At 55.3% G+C, this 19,936-nt stretch overlaps 2 protein-coding genes across 8 annotated transcripts in view; one reads left to right on the top strand and one right to left on the bottom strand.

Moving 5' to 3' along the window:
* The first annotated feature begins 12 nt into the window (after positions 1-12).
* On the top strand, positions 13-7,759 carry ALKBH4 (alkB homolog 4, lysine demethylase). Its single transcript, XM_055292724.2, has 3 exons — positions 13-154; positions 5,058-5,255; positions 6,898-7,759. The coding sequence occupies exons 1-3, from the start codon at positions 32-34 to the stop codon at positions 7,483-7,485; spliced, it is 909 nt and encodes a 302-aa protein (XP_055148699.1). The 5' UTR covers positions 13-31; the 3' UTR covers positions 7,486-7,759.
* Positions 7,760-15,138: 7,379 nt separating this feature from the next.
* The window catches only part of ORAI2 (ORAI calcium release-activated calcium modulator 2), a 46,010-nt gene continuing 41,212 nt past the window's right edge, over positions 15,139-19,936 (bottom strand). For all 7 annotated transcript variants that reach the window (XM_055292733.2, XM_055292731.2, XM_063646322.1 and 4 more), the window contains one exon: positions 15,139-18,467. In XM_055292733.2, coding sequence (XP_055148708.1) covers positions 17,928-18,467 — 540 coding nt within the window. In that variant the 3' untranslated portion in view covers positions 15,139-17,927. The remainder of the gene's footprint in view (positions 18,468-19,936) is intronic.

Raw genomic sequence — 19,936 nt, 5'->3', positions numbered from 1 at the left:
GCGCCTGCGCACTGGCCACCCGGACGGCGCGATGGCGGCGGCTGCCGCCGAGACTCCCGAGGTCCTTCGGGAATGCGGTTGCAAGGGCATCCGGACCTGTCTGATCTGCGAGCGGCAGCGCGGCGGTGACCCGCCCTGGGAGCTGCCCCCAGCGGTAAGGGGTGGGAGAGGGGCCGCGCCCACAAACGTCGCTCTGCATCTGGGGAAACTGAGGTCCAGCTTGGCCGTGATAGGGGCCGGGATCGAAGCCTGTGAGGGACCCTTGCGGTAGGGGTGATGCAGGGTGAGGAGATGAGGGCTTGAAGGAGCGGGCTTGGGAGTGGGGAAGGAGCTGGAACGTGGGTGGGTTCGATCACAGGTCACCTCGGGGACTCTGGGGAGATCTGCCTGCAAACCTCGACGTAGCCTCTCGGGTCTGGCTCTGGGAGCTTCACGGGCCTGCAGGGAGATGACACGGAAAGGGTCGATCTAGGGTGCTGAATACCAGTCCAACGGTGCCTAAAGGCCGTGGACTGCAATGGGCAAGGAGACAGTGAATTCCAGTTAACTAACGAAGAGAACTCAAGGATCGCTCCAACCCAGGAGCTGGAGGCTGCAGTGAGCTATGATCGGGCCACCTCACTTCAGCCTGGACGACAGAGCGAGACCCTGTCTCACAAAAAGAAAATAAATAAAAAAAGAAAAAGAACTCAGCGCCTTTGGGCTGGCATGGAAGGATTGTGGTTTGTTGCAAGGGCATTCCAACCCAGAAAACTGCGTGGGGTAGGAAGTGTGGATTGGTGATGCCTCAGGTGAGAAAGATGAGGCTGGAGAGGTTGGGGGGGGTCTGATCACAGATGGTCCCCGGTGCATCAGCTGAGCAGGCTGGACTTGTCCCAAAGGCCATGGAGAGCTCTTGAAGGGTTTTTTAAAGGAGTGATGAAGTTAAATGTGAATTTTAGAAAGATCCTAGGAAGGGAAGGGGCAGATATGAAGGTGTGGAGGCTGGGAAGCCAGTGAAGAAACTGCCCCAACGTCCATGGTAAAAGTGCCCAGGGTCCTATGGAAACATCATGGCATGCCTCATGAATTAAACATAGAATTACCCATGATCCGCAATCCTGCTTCTGGGTATATATCCAAAGGAACTAAAAGCAAGGTCTGGAAGAGATATTTGCACACCCATGTTCATAGCAGCATTATTCACGACAGCCCAAAGATGGAGGCAAACCAAGTATCTATCAAGAGATGAGTTGGGCGAGGTGCAGTGGCTCATGCCTGTAATCCCAGCACTTTGGGAGGCTGAGGTGGGCAGATCATCTGAGGTCAGGAGTTTGAGACCTGCCTGGCTAACATGGCGAAACCCTGCCTCTACTAAAATTACAAAAACTTGCCGGGCTTAGTGAGGCACAGCTGTAATCCCAGCTACTCGGGAGGCTGAGGCAGGAGAATGGCTTGAACCCAGGAGGCAGAGGTTGCAGTGAACTGAGATTGCACCACTGCACTCCAGCTCAGGTGACAGAGCAAGACTCCTTCTCAAAAAAAAAAAAAAAAAAAAAAAGAGAGCGATGAATTGATCCACAAAATGTGGTGTATACACATAGTGGAATACTATTCAGCCTTAAAAAGGAAGGACAGGCCTGGCATGGTGGCTCACACCTGTAATTCCAGCACTTTGGGAGACCGAGGCAAGCTGATCGCCTGAGCCCGGGAGTTTGAGACCAGCATGGGCAACATGGTAAAACCCCACCTCTACAAAAAATTAGCCATGCATGGTGACACGCACCTGTAGTCCCAGCTACCTAGGAGGCTGAGGTGGGAGGGCTGCTTGAGCCTGGGAGGTCAAGGCTGCAGTGAGCTGTGATCACACCACTGCACTCCAGCTTGGGTAAAAAAAAAAAAAAAAAAAAAAGGACATTTTGACATATGTTACAGCATGGATGAACCTTGGGGACACGATGCTAAGTTAAGGAAGCAGTCACACAAGACAAATACTGCAGGATTCCTGTTGTGTGAGCTACACAGGGTAGTCACAGGGACAGAAAGTAGAAAGGTTGTTGCTGGGGGCTCAGGAAGGGGAGATGGGGACCTGTTGTTTAATGGGGAAAGAGTTTCAGTTTTGCAAGATGAAAGAGTTCTGAATGGTGGTGACGGCTGTACAACAGTATGTATGAACTTAAGAGTTTTAATTTGTGGAAGGGGCCAGGTGTGGTGCCTCATGCCTATAATCCCAGCCCTTTGGGAGGCTGAGGCAGGTGGATCGCCTGAGTCCAGGAGTTTGAGACCAGCTTGGACAACATAGCAAGATCCTGTCTCTACAAAAAATTTAAAAATTAGCTAGGTGTGGTGGTGTGTGCCTGTAGTCCCAGTTACTTGGGAGGCTGAGGTGGGAGGATTGCCTGAGCCCAGGAGGTCAAGGCCGCAGTGAGCTGTGAGCACCACTACACTCTACCCTGAGTGACAGAGCAAGACCCTGCCTCAAACAAACAAACAAACAAACAAAAAACAGAAAAAAAATTGCGGAAAGTCTGACCTGTGCCAGTGGCCATGTGGAGGTGACACCTTACCAACCCGATGGCTATGGAACAAGGAGTGTGAGGTGTCCAGGATCTCAGGGCACTGGGGCAGTTCCTCACTGGATTTCCAGCCTCCACCCTTCATATCTGCCCCTCCCCCCTCCAGATCTTTCTAAAATTCACATTTGACCTCGTCACTCCTTTAAAACCCTTCAAGAGCACTCCATGGCCTTTCCGACAAGTCCAGCGTGCTCAGCCGACACACGGGGGACTCCCAGTTTTAATGTTTCCCATGGGAGGGCCCCAGGAGCAGGAGGAGATAGTGCCAATCTCAGGAGGTGTCTGAGCTGGAGTCGGTGGCTGGAAGTAAAGCATTAGAAGGGGCTGAGGTCCCTGGAGGGAAGAACAGAGAAAGACAGCAGCCCACAGTGAGTGGCAGCCCAGGGTGTGAGGGGCCTGGAGATGGAAGAGGAAGAGGAGACAGGCCACAGAGCCCAGGCTGAGTTCTGGTGGCCTCCGAAGTCCACTGGGTGACTCCGGCCAGAACCTCTGCATGTCTACACCTCCTGCCCATGATAGTTATGGTACCTTCCTCTTGGGGCTGTCCTGGGGATGAAACTAGGTAATCCATGTAAAATGTTTAGTGCCATGGATGCAAATACTGGCTATTTAATTGGCGAAACTCTTTTTTAAAAATTTATTATTGGCCAGGAGTGGTGGTTCACGTCTGTAATCCCAGCACTTTGGGAGGCCGAGGCAGGAGGATCACAAGGTCAGGAGTTCAAGGCCATCCTGGTCAACATGGTGAAACCCCGTCTCTACTAGAATACAAGAAAAAAATTAGCTGGGCGTGGTGGCACGTGCCTGTAGTCCCAGCTACTCGGGAGGTTGAGGCAGGAGAATTGCTTGAACCCAGGAGGTGGAGGTTGCAGTGAGTCGAGATTGTGCCACTGTACTCCAGTCCCGGTGACAGAGTGAGACTCCATCTCAAAAAAACAACAAAAAAAGTATTATTATTATTATTTTCAAGATGGGGTCTCACTCTGTCACCCAGGCTGGTGTCCACTAGCGTGATCTCGGCTCACTGCAATCTCCACCTCTCAGGTTCAAGGGATTCTCCTGCCTCAGCCACCTGAGTAGCTGGGATTACAGGCGCGCACCATGACGCCCGGCTAGTTTTTGTATTTTTAGTAGAGACGGGGTTTCACCATGTTGGCCAGGCTGGTCTCGAACTCCTGACCCCAGGTGATCCGTCCACCTTGGCCTCCCAAAGTGTTGAGATTACAGGCGTGAGCCACCGCGCCCGGCCTGGTTTCTAGACTTTCTTTAGCATGGGGAGCCCTTAGAGTACTGCCAGGCCTCGGGGATGGTGGCAAAGCAGAGAGAGACATGGGGTGGGAGTTGAGTGACAGCCCAGGGTATGAGGATTGGGGGGTGATGCTGGGTCTGGAAAGGTGCCCTGAGGACAAGAGTGAAGAGAAGGGAGGGTGGGGCACTGAGGAGCTCAGCTGAATGCTCAGCTCTGTAGGGAAGGAGGCTGCCCTCCTAGGTGACCCTCAGGCTGGTGATAGGCACGGGCCAGCCCCTGGGACACCGGGGTGGCGTCAGCAAAGACCTAAAGAGATTAGGGTACACAGATTCAAGGTAGTCATTCAGTTTGGGGCCTCCTGGAAGCAGCTGAGGAGATGGGAGTGCAGGAGGTGCTGTCCAGCCTCAGGCTGGTTCCTTAACTTTGCTGAGCCTCCTTTGTAAAATGGAGAAGGAAAAACGTGTTGTACAAACCCTTCTCTTTTACAGGGGAGGAAAGTGAGAAAGGAAACCAATCAAATTCGTGTTAGCTCAAGAGGGCTGCGGGCCTTTCCCGGTCAGCCTGGGGCAGAGGCTCTGCCTGCACCTCCCCCTAGACTCCAGCTGCCTTCCACGGTGGCCTGAGGGGAGGAATGAGCCATCAGAGGGTCTCCTGAGGGCACACAAGTGCCAGGGGCTGCCATGGCTCCAAGATGTGTCTTTCCCTTGTTTTTTTTTTTTTTTTTTTTTTTTGAGACAGGGTCTTGCTTTGTTGTCCAGGCTGGAGTGCAGTAGCGCAACCATGGCTCACTGTAGCCTCAACCTCCTGGGCTCAAATGATCCTCCCACCTCAGCCTCCTGAGTAGCTGAAATGACAAGTGTGCTCTGCCACACCCGGCTAATTTGTATTTAAACTTTTTTTTTTTTTTGAGTCTCACTCTGTCACCCAGGCTGGAGTGCAGTGGTGCCATCTTGGCTCACTGCAACCTCTGCCCTCCGGGTTTAAGCAATTCTCCAGCCTCAGCCTCCTGAGTAGCTGGGATTACAGGCACCTGCCACCATGCCTGGCTAATTTTTGTATTTTTAGTAGAGATGGGATTTCACCATGTTGGCCAGGCTGGTCTTGAACTCCTGACCTCAGGTGATCCACCCACCTTGGCCTCCCAAAGTGCTGTAATTACAGGCGTGAGCCACCGCGCCCGGCCTGTTTTAACTTTTTGTAGGGACCGGGTCTCGCTGTGTTGCCCAGCCTGTGGACCTGTGTTTCTTTTGCAGAAAACATACCGTTTCATGTACTGCTCCGACACCGGCTGGGCCGTGGGCGCAGAGGAGTCTGACTTTGAGGGCTGGGCCTTCCCCTTCCCAGGAGTGATGCTGATCGAGGACTTTGTGACCCGGGAGGAAGAAGCCGAGTTGGTGCGGCTCATGGACCGTGACCCCTGGAAGCTCTCCCAGTCTGGACGGAGGAAGCAGGTAGACGGGCCCTGAGCTCATGGGGAGGGCTGGGCTGCGCTGAGGGGGACAGCCCTACTGCTGGGGGCCATCCCCCTCCTTGCAGCCACACCCCACAAACCTCCAGGGTTGGTAGTGGGCGAGTTCCCCAGACCTTGGGGCTGTGGGCAGCCAGACTCGCTGCAGGACAAGTGTCCGATGGGCAGAGGTGCACCCAGGCACCCCATCTCCCTGTGATATGCACTGCTGGGCTCTCTGCCCCTCTCTGCAGCTGGCTTCGTGTTGGTGAAGCCACCCCATTCTCCCAAGCTGCAGGCGCCCCCACCTCCCATTGTCACCATCAGTGTCCTGTCTCCTCACACACATTCCTACCTTCCCCCTCCCCGGGCCCACCGCTCCAACTCCTTCCCCACCTGTGTCCAAATATCCCCGGGTGCCCCCTCACCCTTCATTATAGTTTTTTTTTTTTTTTTTTTTTTTTTGAGACAGAGCCTTGCTCTACCACCCAGGCTGGAGTACAGTGGCATGACCTGAACTCACTGCAACCTCCGCCTCCCGGGTTCAAGCCATTCTTCTGGCTCAGCCTCCCAAGTAGCTGAGACTACAGGTGCCCACCACCATGCCCCGCTAATTCTTGTATTGTTAGTGAAGACGGGGTTTCACCATGTTGACCAGGCTGGTCTCGAACTCCTGACAAGTGATCCGCCCACCTCGGCCTCCCAAAGTGCTGGGATTACAGGCGTGAGCCACCGCGCCCAGCCCCATTCTTTTGTGACATCCTGTTGGATGTTTGTACATTTCATTTCTTCATTCATCTGTCGATGGACATTGGCGTTGTCGTCACTTTTTGGCTGTTGTGAACATTTGTGTACAGGTTTTTCGTTGTTTTTTTTTTTTTTTTTTTTGAGACAGGGTCTCGCTCTGTCGCCCAGACTGGAGTGCAATGGTGCGGTCTTGGCTCACTGCAGCCTTGACCCCCCAGGCTCTAGTGATCCTCCTACCTCAGCCTCCTGAGTAGCTGAAACTGAGGCATGTGCCACCAAGCCCAGATAATTATTATTATTTTGAGACAGGGTGTCTCATTCTGTCTCCCAAGCTGGAGTACGGCGGCTCAGTTTCCACTCACCACAGCCTCAACCTCCTGAGCTCCAACAGTCCTTCTCACCTCAGCCTCCTAAGCAGCTGGGGCTAAGCCCTGTGCCACCACATCTGTCTAATTTTTGTTTTTTTTTTTTTTACTAGAGACGGAGTTTTGCTATGTTGCCCAGGCTGGTCTCGAACTCCTGGGCTCAAACAATCCACCTGCCTGGGCCTCCCAAAGTGTTAGGATGATAGGCGTGAGCCACCATGCCCAGCCTAATTTTTAAATTTCTTGTAGAGAGGAGGTCTCACTTTGTTGCCTAGACTGGTCTCGAACTCCTGGCCTCAAGAGCTCCTTCCGCCTCAGCCTTCCAAAGTGCTGGGATTACAGGCATACAGCACCATGCCCGGCCATTTGCTGTCACTTCTGTCTCCTTGAGTCTGCCTCCTCCCGCTTCACCTCCATGAAGCCAGGGGGCTTTTGCTTGCCTCGGTCACTGTGATTGAATTCTTCCGACCTAGTCTGTGGTAGACATCTTCGTACACTCAGACACCTCACGTCCTTTTTGTCTTCATCCTTCAGGACTATGGCCCCAAAGTCAACTTTCGGAAACAGAAGCTAAAGACCGAGGGCTTCTGCGGCCTACCCAGCTTCAGCCGGGAGGTAGTGCGGAGGATGGGCCTCTACCCGGGGCTGGAGGGCTTCCGGCCCGTCGAGCAGTGCAACCTGGACTACTGCCCCGAGCGCGGCTCTGCCATCGACCCCCACCTGGACGACGCCTGGCTGTGGGGGGAGCGGCTGGTCAGCCTCAACCTCCTGTCCCCCACCGTGCTGTCCATGTGTCGGGAGGCGCCCGGGAGCCTGCTCCTCTGCTCGGCCCCGTCGGCTGCCCCGGAGGCCTTGGTGGACAGCGTGATAGCACCCAGCAGGTCGGTGCTATGCCAGGAGGTGGAGGTGGCCATCCCCTTACCCACCCGCTCCCTGCTGGTCCTCACGGGGGCTGCACGGCACCAGTGGAAGCACGCCATCCACCGCAGACACATCGAGGCCCGCCGTGTCGGTGTCACTTTCCGGGAGCTGTCAGCCGAGTTTGGCCCCGGAGGGAGGCAGCAAGAGCTGGGCCAGGAACTGCTGCGGATCGCCCTCTCCTTCCAGGGAAGACCCGTGTGAGCCGCCTCCCTGGCTCCAGACTTGACTGATCCCGGGATTGAAATGAGGAGCACAGAACAGGGCCTCCTGCAACTCACGGAGTTTCAAGAGAAGATGGCTGACCCCTGATGCTGTGAGCAGTGTGGGCCCTGCCCAGGAGCAGGTTTTGATGGGAACGCACCTCGGGGCAGCCCCCTTCCACCTGGACTGTGGCCACGCTTGTTTTGGTTATTTAGTTTGTCACAGTCTTGGGGACGTGGGATCATTTGAGCTTAAAAATATTGGGGGCAGGTCACAGTGGCTCACGCCTGTAATCCTAACACTTTGGGAGGCTGAGGTGGGCGGATCACTTGATGCCAGGAGTTCAAGACCAGCCTGGCCAACATGGTGAAAACCCGTCTCTACAAAAAGTACAAAAATTAGCCGGGTATGGTGACTCTTACCTGTAATCCCAGCTACTCGGGAGGCTAAGGTGGGAGAATTGCTTGAACCCGGGAGGTGGAGGTTGCAGTGAGCCAAGATCACGCCACTGTACTCCAGCCTCGGCGACAGAGCAAGACTGTTTTGAAAAAAAAAAAAAAAAAAATGGGAACATTTTAAATGATTTTCACCTTTATTATGCATCCATTTTCATGGGGTTTCCCAGTATCTCACTGTCCAGTCCCTTCATTTGGGAAATGTGTTGGATTAGGGAACAGAGTTGGTTGAAGATTTGAAGTTTAGACTAAAGAGCTGGGAACAGCTTCAGAGTCAGGCTCAGCCTGACTCATGCTTGACACCCCCACGCCCGGGGAGGTTGGGGATGTGAGGAAGGCAGGGAAATCTGAGAGCCTCCTCCCAGCCCCTTAACGCTGTTAACAAGTAGGAAAAATTAAAGATCCTGGCCAGGAGCAGTGGCTCACACCTGTAATCCGGGTACTTTGCGGGGCTGAGGTGGGAGGATCGCTTGAGGCCAGCCTGGGCAACATAGTGAGACCCCCATCTCTACAAAAAATACAAACATTAGCTGGGCGTCTGGGCATGGTGGCGCACACCTGTGGTCCCAGCTACTCGAAAGGCTGAGGCGGGAGGATGGCTTTACCACGAGGTCAAGACTGCAGTGGGCTCATGATCATACCACTGCACTTACTTGGCAACAGAGCAAGACCCTGTCCCTAAAATAAATAAAAGAAAAACAAAAAAAGCTCCTCACCTCCCACTACACCAGGAGGCTATTCCTTTGTGATGGGGCTGTGTGTGGGGGGCTTACCTGGATGGGGTAGCTGCTATGCTGTTCCTGTGGCTGGGCGAGGGGCAGGCTGTGGAGGCTGAGGGGGTGGCCTGGACCCATGTGGCCAGCCCTCTCTCCCACCACTATGGGACAGAATGTTCAGTTCCCCACCACCTGCTGGGAACTAAATCCAGGGGAACAGGAAAGGTTCGGGGCCAGCATCACTCTTTAGAGTCACCCCCAGAACCCTTTGGGAGCTGTCAGGTGGCAGAGCCGTGCACTGTCTGTAAAGCAGCGTCCCAGCCACTGAGCCCCTAGGAGGGCTGAAGAGCCCCGCATAGACCCAGGGGAAAGGCTGATGGGTTTCTAGTGGCTATGACAGCCCACCCACCAGGTAGGAGGAAGTGGCTCCCAGGCCACCTTAACTTCAGCTCCCTGGTCAACTCGGAGCAAGAGCACAGAGCCCGGCTTTGTCCTGGTATCACGGCCCCAACGGGCCCCTCACTGCGCATCCAGATGTGAGTCAGGTCAGAGCTCCAGCTGATCCTCACTGCACTGGAGCAGATAAGCCAGCTCGCGGGTCCACTCTCCAGAGGACCAGTGCAGGGTTTCTGCCCCTGACAGGCTGGGCTGGCCCCTGCAGGATGCTCCAGCAATGGGGAGGGACATCTGGAGAACGATGCACATAGAGACTTGGAGGGGAGAGGCCTGGTGAGGCTTGGGGATGCTGTGGAGCAAAGAAATCTCCCTCCCTGGGGTCCTTCCATGCTGGCCCTTCCAGCACTCCTGCAGAGCACACTTTAGGAAACTCCATTACCTGTTAAGTTGGTGACACCAGAGTTGGGCCTCTCCTTGAAGCTGTGACACGACCCACGGCGACACCTTACCCAACCAGGATGGGGCTGGAGAAGGCCACGCTGGGATGCTTCTGCCACAGCCTGGCCCCCGTACACTGCCCCATAGCCTCGTATGTTTCCTTTTTCTTTTCCTTTCTTTCTCTTCCTTTCTCTCTCTTTTTTTTTCTTTCTTTCGGGGGGCGGGGCAGGGGCGGGGCTCTGTTGTCCAGGCTGGAGTGCAGTGGCACAATCATGGCTCATGGCAGCCTTGAACTCCTGGGCTTGAGTGATCCTCCCCCTCAGCCTCCCCAGTAGCTGGAACTACAGGCGTGTGCCACCATACCTAGCTAGTTGTTTTGTTTTGATTTTTAGTGGAGATAAGAGTCTTGCTATGTTGCCCAGGCTGGTCTCAAACTCCTGGGCTCAAGCAATCCTCCTGCCTCAGCCTCCCAAAGCACTGGGAATAATGGGTGTGAGCCCCTCTGCCCAGCCTGCCCCATGTGTTTCTGCAGGGCTGGGCCCCAGGAGCCACCGCCTGCAGGGTAACGTCTGCTTACCCGTGTTTGGAGTGACCATTTCCACATCGATCAGCACACTTTCCTCAGCAGACCAGGCCGCCCACTCTCATGCTCTTGGAGCTTCAAGCAAGGGGACAGTGAGGCATGGGACTGAGACACACCCAAATAGGGAAATGCCCGCTCCGAGGGCGGCTTCCGGAGACATCCCGCTCCAGAGCAGGCCCAGCGGGGGCTCAGCTGACATCCCTCAGCCGCTGCGGAAGGATGTTCAGGAAACAGCGCTGCCTGTTTGCTCAGAGTGGCAGGTGGTGAGGCCTAGGCTGGTCCTCCCTCACAGGCAGGGACGGGGGCCAAGCTCCATGCAAGGCCCATTCTCTGGGGTTATTCCTGCCTCGATTTGCGTTGAGCTGGCCTGTCCCCTATCCCACAGAACCCATGGGTGGGTGGGCCACAGACGGGCTGGGAAAGAGGTTGAAACACGGTCTCACTTATTTTACCCAGGCTGGAGTGCAATGGCACAATCTTGGCTCACTGCAGCCTGGACCTCCCTGGGCTCAGATGATTCTCCCACCTCAGCTTCCCCAGTAGCTGGGACTACAGGCAGGCGACACCAAACCCGGGTAATTTTTGTATTTTTGTAGAGACAGGGTCTCGTGATGTTGCCCAGGCTAGTCTCGAACTCCTTGGCTCAAGTGATCCGCCCACCTCAGCCTCCCAAAGTGCTGGGATTATAGGTGTGAGCTATAGGTTGGCAGGTTCTACACGGGTTTCGGCTCCTGTCTGGGCCTTGCCCTCCTGGGCCTCACCAGAACTCTGCAGCATCTGAGGCAAAAAGTCTTGGGCCGGATGAGGTGGCTCATGCCTATAATCCCAGCACTTTGGGAGGCTGAGGAAGGAGGATCACTTGAGGTCAGGAGTTCAAGACCAGCCTGGCCAACATGGCAAAACCCCGTCTCTACTAAAAATACAAAAATTAGCTGGGCGTGGTGGTGGGCTCCTGTAATCCTAGCTACTCAGGAGGCTGAGCCCGGGAGGCGGAGGTTACAGCGAGCCAAGATCATACTACTGCACTCCAGCCTGGACGACAGAGTGAGACTCTATCTGGAAAAAAAAAGTCTGCATCAATAATCTGCTGGGTGTGGAGTGGGTCCTTCAATGCCAGTGACTTGTGTCCTGCCCTTGACAGGGGTGGGGCAGATTTTCCCTTTCAGGAAACTGCAGCCTCCACCGGAAGTGCAGTCTTTCTCGAGGCTGGTGGGCTTGCTGGCCCGGGGCTCGGTACTGAGGCCACTGCCCAGCCTAAGGGGCAGCCTGGCCTCTCAGGGTTGGCAGAACCAAGGCACTGCCCCAGATGCTTTCCATGGAGTGGTGCCAGTTGCTTGGCACACCTGATTCCTAGCAGCCTCTAGGGTGAATTGCCAGAGTTAAAAATATTAAGAAGGCCTGGCATGGTGGCTCATGCCTGTAATCCAGCACTTTGGGAGGCTGAGGCCAGCGGATCATTTGAGGCCAGGAGTTCGAAACCAGCCTGGCCAGTGTGGTGAAACTCAGTCTCTACTAAAAATACAAAAAGAAAGGCTGGGTGCAGTGGCTCACACCTGTAACCCCAGCACTTTAGGAGGCTGAGGCAGGCGGATCATCTGAGGTCGGGAGTTCGAGACCAGCCTGGCTAACATGGAGAAACCCCATCTCTACTAAAAATACAAAAATAAGCCAGGTGTGGTGGCGCATGCCTGTAATCCCAGCTACTTGGGAGGCTGAGGCAAGAGAATTGCTTGAACCTGGGAGGCGGAAGTTGTGGTGAGCTGAGATCGTGCCACTGCACTCCAGCCTGGGCAACAAGAGTGAAACTCCATCTCAAAAACCAACAACAACAAAAATTAGCTGGGCATGGTAGTGGTGCATGCCTGTAGTCCCAGCTTTTCAGGAGGTTGAGGCAGGAGAATTGCTTGAACCCAGGAAGTAGAGGTTGCAGCGAGCTGAGATCATGCCACTGCACTCCAGCCTAGGAGACAGAGAGAGACTGTTTCAAAAAAACAAAACAAAACAAACAGAAATTCTTTCCTAGAAGAGGGCCTCTACCTCAGTGGCCGACAAAAAACAGAATGGGCCAGGCATGGTGGCTCACACCTGTAATCCCAGCACTTTGGGAGGCCAAGGCAGGAGGGTCGCTTGAGGCCAGAAGTTCAAGACCAGACTGGGCAACATAGCAAGATCCCATCTCTACAAAAAAATATTAGCTGGGCGTGGTGGTGTGCGCCTGTAGTCCCAGCTACTCGGGAGGCTGAGGTGGGAGGACTGCTTTCACCCAGAAGCTGGAGCCTGCAGAGAGCTGTGATTGCACCACTGCACTCCAGCTCTGGCCTGGGCAATAGAGCCAGACCCCATCTCTAAAATAAATCTATAAACATAGGCCGGGCAAGGTGACTCACAGCTGTAATCCCAGCACTTTGGGAGGCCGAGGTGGGCGGATCACGAGGTCAGGAGTTCGAGACCAGCCTGGCCAACATGGTGAAACCCCATCTCTACTAAAAATACAAAAATTAGCCAAGCATGGTGGTGCGTGTCTGTAATCCCAGCTACTTGGGAGACTGAGGCACAAGATCGCTTGAACCCAGGAAGAGGAGGTTGCAGTGAGCCAAGATCATGCCACTGCATTCCAGCTTGGGCGACACAGCGACTCTGTCTCAAAAAAAAAAAAAGGCTGTCTAGTGCTTCCTCAGCAGTGCCACCAGCCCGCAGGAGGGACCCACCTGCTCCTGCTGCCCCACAGGGACCTGGGGCTGGAGAATGTCCTGAGGTGACCAGTGCTCCGGTGGCTCCTCTCCTGAAGGGACTGGGGGGACCTCTAAGCTGACCCTGTCCAGGTGGGCTCTGTTGTCGCTCAGCCACCCTCTGGGGCTGCCCCTTCTTTTGTTTGTGGAAAGACAGCGCCCTGTCTGGGAGGGGAAGCGGCAGGCAGAGGCACCCTGCGCTCTAGGGGTGGAGCCCCACGGCGGCGTGTCTGGACATGAGTACCTTGCCTCCACTCTAGAGATGTCCACGCCCCCTTGCCGGGGCAGCCTGGGAGGACACTGGCCAGTGACCAGCGACAGGAGGCCAGAGGGCACTCCAGGAGAAGGTTTTCGTGCCACGATGTGGGTCCCCCAGTCAGCAGATGCCAGGGGAGGGCCAGGGGCTGCAATGTATCCTCTCTGCCCACAGCGTCCCCCCAAGAACAGAAAGACTTTGAATAGCGTCACTGGTTTATTCAGTTTCATCCAGGGCAACTGTTTTAAAAACCCGCACACAGGATGGTGGATGTGTCTGCCGCACGTGATCTACATAACGCCATGCATAGATCATCAGCACGAGGCAGGTAAGGGGTGCAGCTGAGTCAGGATCCACTCAGGCTTACGTGGTCTGGTCCTCAGCAGACCCTTCCTAGAAGATGCGAAAACACATTCCGCCTTCCAAGTTTCTAAACCAGAAACACCTGCGTTTTGAAACAGGTGGTCAGGTACTAAACGGAGAGGGTGTCCCATGTGGGAGGGGCCTTGGCATGTCTAGGCACCGGGAAGACTGTGCTCCAAATTAGGATGGGCCCCGGCTGGCTCCCGGGCAAACTGAGGCAGAGACCCCTGTTTTTGTTTTTGTTTTTTGAGACAGAGTCTTGCTCTGTTACCCAGGCTGCAGTGCAGTGGCGTGATCTCGGCTCACTGCAACCTCTGTCTCCCGGGCTCAAGTGATTCTCCTGCCTCTGCCTCCCGAGCAACTGGGATTACAGGCATGTGTCACTACGCCCGGCTAATTTTTGTATTTTTAGTAGAGATAGGGTTTCACCATGTAGGCCAGGCTGGTCTCGAACTCCTGACCTCAGGTGATCTGCCCACCTCTGCCTCCCAAAGTGCTGGGATTACAGATGTGAGCCACTGCACCTGGGCTGGAGCCCTCTGTTCTTAAAGACTCTTCAAAGTCAGGCTAAACCTCCAGAAACTGAATTTCTAGGCTGCAATGGCGTTCCTCATTGCCCATGCTGCCCTTCAAGGCGTTTCTGTAGCTCCAACAACAGCTCACCCTCCGTCTCCCCACAGGCTCTGGGGTGACCCTGAGGTTTCCTCTCCCGGCCACCATGGCCCTACCCATGGTCGCTGCTATTCTCACAACAATGTTTTGCCTCGTGCCTCGAAACTAGAAAGGCTGGAGCTGGGAGAACGAGAACCCTAGGAGAAAGAGAACAAGAAATTCCAAGACTGTCATCCTCCTAATCAGAGGGCTAGACTTGGATATGGCTCCGTCCCCACCCATGTGCCACCATCACTGGGCACTTAATACCCGCCTGGATGCTGCCAGGCCAAGAGCTCTGCCTGGGGACCAGGTACAGTAACTGGCCCCCAGATGGCACTGGAGATGCGTTCCACAGTCTGGGGAGTGTGGTACTGCGTGGGCAGGGGCACAGATGGTCCAGGAACGTGGGTGGCAGGAGAAAGCCCAGGAGGGCCCCTCCCAAAAGGCTTAGGCCAGAGTAAGGGGCTGCTGCCTCTCCCAGCCGTAGGGAGCCATTTGTTTAGGAGAGCCAGCCTGTCTTGACCCAAAGCCACTCTTTGGAGGAATGCTGACATGCTGACATTCTTTTCTTTTTCTTTCTTTGCTTTCTTTCTTTTTTTTTTTTTTAAAGACAGGGTCTCACTGTCACCCAGGCTGGAGTGCAGTGGCACAATAATATTTTAGTTATTTTTCTTTTTTTTGAGGAGTCGCCCTCTGTCGTCCAGGCTGGAGTGCAGTGGCACCATCTTGGCTCACTGCTACCTCTGCCTTCTGGGTTCAAGTGGTTCTCCTGCCTCAGCCTCCCAAGTAGCTGGGACTACAGGCAAGCGCCACCACACCCAGCTAATTTTTTGTATTTTTAGTACAGTCAGAGTTTCACCATCTTGGCCAGGCTGGTCTCGAACTCCTGATCTCAAGTGATCCACCCGCCTTGGCCTCCCAAAGTGCTGGGATTACAGGCGTGAGCCACTGCGCCAGGCCAGTAGCACAGTCATAGTTCACTGCAGCCTCTACTTCCCCGGCTCAAGCAATCCTCCCACCTCAGCCTCCCAAGTAGCTGGAACTACAGGTATGCACCACCACGCCCAGCTAATTTATTTTTATTTATTACTTTTTGAGACAGAGTTTTGCTCTGTTGTCCAGGCTGGAGTGCAGTGGCACAATCTCAGCTCACTACAACCTCTGCCTCCTGGGTTCAAGCGATTCTCTTGCGTCAGCCTCCTGAGTAGCTGGGATTACAGGTACCCGCCACCATACCCGGCTAATTTTTTGTAGTTTTGCTAGAGATGGTTTCACCATGTTGTTGCTGAGGCTGGTCTTAAAGTCCTGATCTCAAGTGATCTGCCTGCCTCAGCCCCCCAAAGTGCTAAGATTACGGGCGCAAGCCATTGCACCCGGCCTGGCTAATTTAAAATAATTTTTTTAGAGATGGGGTCTCGCTATGTTGCCTAGGCTGGTCTCGCACCCCTGGGCCTCCCAAAGTGCTGGGATGACAGGCATGTGCCACCTCACCTGGCCGATGCTGACATTCTTTAGCAAAGCGAACACATATTAAACCGTAAGAGGCGTTTCTACAGGCCGCAGGAAAGTACAGACGTGCTGGAGGGCAAGGGTCGCAGACAAAGGTCTGCAGGGGACACAAAGGACAAACCCCTCAGAAGACACGGGGCTCTTCTCCGGCCCCCGGGGATGCCACAACTTTCTCGTGGGGACCCTCGGCGTGACTCCCCAAGGGCCCCTCAGCACGGGGAGCTGCGTGTCAGGGTCTCTGTTCTCTGCTGCAGCCACATTTCTAGAGACCCCAACCAGGCCACCCAGAATTCCACGGCATGGCCAACCCGGACCCCGGAGAGAGCTTAGGCTTTTACAAGAGATGTGATCAGAGCATGAAGAAGTCCAGTGATTTTTTTTTTTTTTTAGACAAAGTTTCGCTCTTGTTGCCCAGGCTATAGTGCAATGGCGTGATCTCAGCTCACTGCAACCTCTGCCTCCTGGGTTCAAGTGATTCTCTTGCCTCAGCCTCTTGAGTAGCTGGGACTACAGGTGCCTGCCATCACGCCCGGCTAATTTTTGTATTTTTTTTCCAGATGGAGTCTCGCTCTGTCGCCCAGGCTGGAGTGCAGTGGCGCGATCTCAGCTCACTGCAAGCTCCGCCTCCCGGGTTCACGCCATTCTCCTGCCTCAGCCTCCTGAGTAGCTGGGATTACAGGCACCTGCCACCACGCCCGGCTAATTTTTTGTATTTTTTTTAGTAGAGACGGGGTTTCACCATGTTGGCCAGGCTGGTCTCGAACTCCTGACCTCAAGTGATCTGCCCGCCTCGGCCTCCCAAAGTGCTGGGATTACAGGCGCCTGCCACCATGCCCGGCTATTTTTGTATTTTTAGTAGAGACGGGGTTTCACCATGTTGGTCAGGCTGATCTTAAACTACTGACCTCAGGTGATCCACCCACCTTGGCCTCCCAAAGTGCTGGGATTACAGGCGTGAGTCACTGCGCCCGGCCCCAGTGACTATGAGAATAAAAGACAAGGCATGGCTGACTCTCCAGGTTACAGCTGGAGAAGAGGGGAAAGGTGGTTGGTTGTACGAGCAGCTCAGGGCAGCTGGTGCTGCGGCATGCATGTGCGGCCCAAGAGCGTGGTTTCGGGTCTACCCCATGCCTTCAGGGAAAAGGCCAGAACCTGCACTGCACAGCACGGTCACTGTGTGTGGTGGGACCCAATGTCGGCTGAGAGGCCTGGAGGGGTCTTGCCTCCCTTGTAGTCACTTGGTGTCATAACAAGGAGGGCACTCATTTGGCATGGGCTGGACCCTGGCCCCACTATCCACAGGCCAGGCCAGGCCAATGGCCTTGCCTAGACAGGAAGTCCCCCAGGCTGTCCCCTTGCTGCCTGGGGCCACGGGCAAGCTGCACAGGTTCCAGGGCCTGAGCCCCCGCCTCCTGCTGCCACAGCCCAGGGGAGCGGCTGAGTCAGCCTTAGAGGCCATTCTGTGGCCCAGAGCTGGAGGCCGGTGGCTGCGGGGGGCGGGGGAGGGGTCCTTTCCCCACCCTGGTGGCCCTGCTGAGTCCGTGTGGCCAGGGCTCTGGCTGGGAAAAGAGAATTTGAGCCTAGCGTACTTTGCAGCAGCCCTCAAATAACTCAGCCTCCTCAAGGGGGCGTCTCATAGATGCCCGTGAACATGTCTCCTCCGGCCCAGCCAGGCCGCCCACCGTTGGAAACATCCCCCAGGGACTGACCCCACTGCCGAAGGCTGCAGCTCCCCCCACACCTGCTGGGCTGACATGTGTCCTGGCTCCTGTGTTCCCCCGAAGCCAGGCCACCCAGCTCCCTCCAGGGCCAGGCAGGGAAGCACCAAGCCCTGCATTGCACCTGCACCCACTCAAACGCCGCAGCCCTCATGTCATCACTGTCACACGGGCCACTCGGCACCCATGAAGCCCACCACAGGTCTCTGGGGCAATCCTTCTCTGAAAGCAAAACCTGCCCTGGCTCTCCCAGGCCTGCCAGCCACACATGCCGGGTCTGAGACTCCCCCGGACTACTGGGTGCTTCTTGGAGCCCCTCCTGGCCCAGGACTGATGGGCAGATCCCGCTGGAGCCTCTTCACCGTGTCCCCGACCCAGGAAACCCCGAGGCCAAGGAACCAGCCTGGCTTTGCCCCCAACGCTCTTAGCAACACAGTCCCTCATTGAACCAGACAGTTCTATCTCAGGAGAAGTCATCCAGTCCTTATGGTATTAAGACAAGAGGAAAACTTTGGTCTTGAACTACCTGGCAGCCTTGCAAAATGTCTGCATCTGACAAATCCCCACCTCTGTGGACTTCCGGGCGCAGGGCCACCCCCAGCCCCGGCCCTCGGCCCCCGGCCCCTCACACGACCTGCAGGCTGCGCTCATGCCCGTCCAGCTGGACCTTGAGCTTGTGGAGCTCCTCGATCTCGCGGTTGTGGCGCTCTGTTTTGTGGCGCACCAGGGAGCGGTAGAAGTGGATGGTGAAGACCACAAAGATGAGGCCCACGGGCACCATGATGATGGTGGACACCAGGGCGGCCTGCCAGCCCGTGTGACTCCCAGGGCCGGGCGGGGGGCCAGGCTGGCGCCGGGCGTCCACGGGGAGGAACTTGATCCAGCAAAGCAGCACCACCTCGGCCAGGAAGAGTAGGATGCCGAGCACGGTGGAGAAGCCCCAGGCCAGCTCGATGTAGGGGTGCATGCGCTCGTGCGGGGACTCGCTGATGGAGTTCAGGTTGTGGATGTTGCTCACGGCCTCCACGTTGGGCAGGATGCAGGTGCTGATGAGGAGGGCAAACAGGTGCACGGCCACCAGCACCGTGGTGCAGGCGCTGAAGGCAATCAGCAGCGGCCGCGGGTACTGGTACTGCGTCTCCAGCTGCACCTCCACCATGGCCACCTGCGGGGACAGCAGACGTGTGGTGCTGGGTGTGGGGAGGGCAAGGCATGGCCCCACCAGGGCCACCTACCAGGCAGAGCAGGCGCTGGGCCAGGTTCGGGGGACAGGGTAGCCATGGGCTCGCCTGTTGGCAGGACTCACCCCTGTTCTGGGCCCTGGAAGACCAGAGGGCAACCTCCTCACTGATCAAATGTTTCACATTTTCCTTTGTTCTAATTATCTAAAGAAGACTGCACTGAGAAAAACATCTCAACAGTACAGAAGAGGCCAGCGTGGTGGCTCACGCCTATAATCCCAGCACTTTGAGAGGCCGAGGCTGGTGGATCACTTGAGGCCAGGAGCTGAAGACCAGCCTGGCCAACATGGTGAAACCCCGTCTCTACTAAAAATACAAAAAGCAGCCGGGCGTGGTGGTGGGCACCTGTTATTCCAGCTACTCGGGAGGCTGAGGCAGGAGAATCACTTGAACCTGGGAGGTGGAAGTTGCAGTAAGCCAAGATCTCACCACTGCATTCCAGCCTGGGTGACACAGTGAGACTCTGTCTCAAAACAAAACAAGCCACAAAAGTTAAAAAAAAGAAAGAAAAGAAAGGGAGAGAAAGAAAGAAAGAAAAGAGAAACAAAGAAAGGAAGAAAAAGAAAGAAAGAAGGAAAGAAGGAAAGAAAAGAAAGAGAAAAGGGAGGGAGGGAAGGAGGAAGGAAGGAAGGAAGGAAGGAAGGAAGGAAGGAAGGAAGGAAGGAAGGAAGGAAAGAAAAGAAAGAAGTGAAAAACTGGCCGGGTACAATGGTTCATGCCTGTAATCCCAGTGGTTTGGGAAGTTGAGGCAGGAGGATCACTTGAGGCCAGGAATTCCAGGCTGCTGTGAGCCCCGATCACACCACTGCACTCCAGCCTGGGGGACAGAGGGAGACCCTGTCTCTACAAAAAATACAAAATTAGCTGGGCATGGTGGTACATGCCTGTAGTCCCAGCTACTGAGGAGACTGAGGTGGGAGGATCACTTGAACCCGGGAGATACAGGCTGCAGTGAGTTATGATCACACCACTACACTTCAGCCTGGTTGACAGAGTGAGACTTCGTCTCTACAAAAAAAAGAAACTGACCTTTCAAAAGGTAAAAACTGGCCAGGCACGATGATTCATGCCTGTAATCCCAGCACTTTGGGAGGCAGAGGCAGGAGGATCGCTTGAGCCCAGGAGTTTGAGACCAGCCTGGGCAACATAGTGAGAGCCCATCTTGACAAAAAAAAAAAAAAGGGAAACTGACCTGTTAAAACAGAACAACTGAAACTGCCGAGAGTCCCGAGACTCAGAACTGCACACCTGGACGGCCTCAGACAGACCACATGGTGCCTCCTCAGCAGAGGCCAAAAGCCCAGTGAGAGCCGGCATCTCTAAAGCCCAGGAAAGGTGACGGAAGTGAGGCCAAGGGTGAGAGGGAAGCTGTGGAAAGGAGGCATGGCTGGGT

Source organism: Symphalangus syndactylus, chromosome 9, assembly GCF_028878055.3.
Source record: "Symphalangus syndactylus isolate Jambi chromosome 9, NHGRI_mSymSyn1-v2.1_pri, whole genome shotgun sequence".
In the NCBI taxonomy this organism is placed as follows: Eukaryota; Metazoa; Chordata; class Mammalia; order Primates; family Hylobatidae; genus Symphalangus; species Symphalangus syndactylus.
Note: the sequence above shows the minus strand (reverse complement) of the source record. Positions and strands in the feature narration are given on the sequence as shown.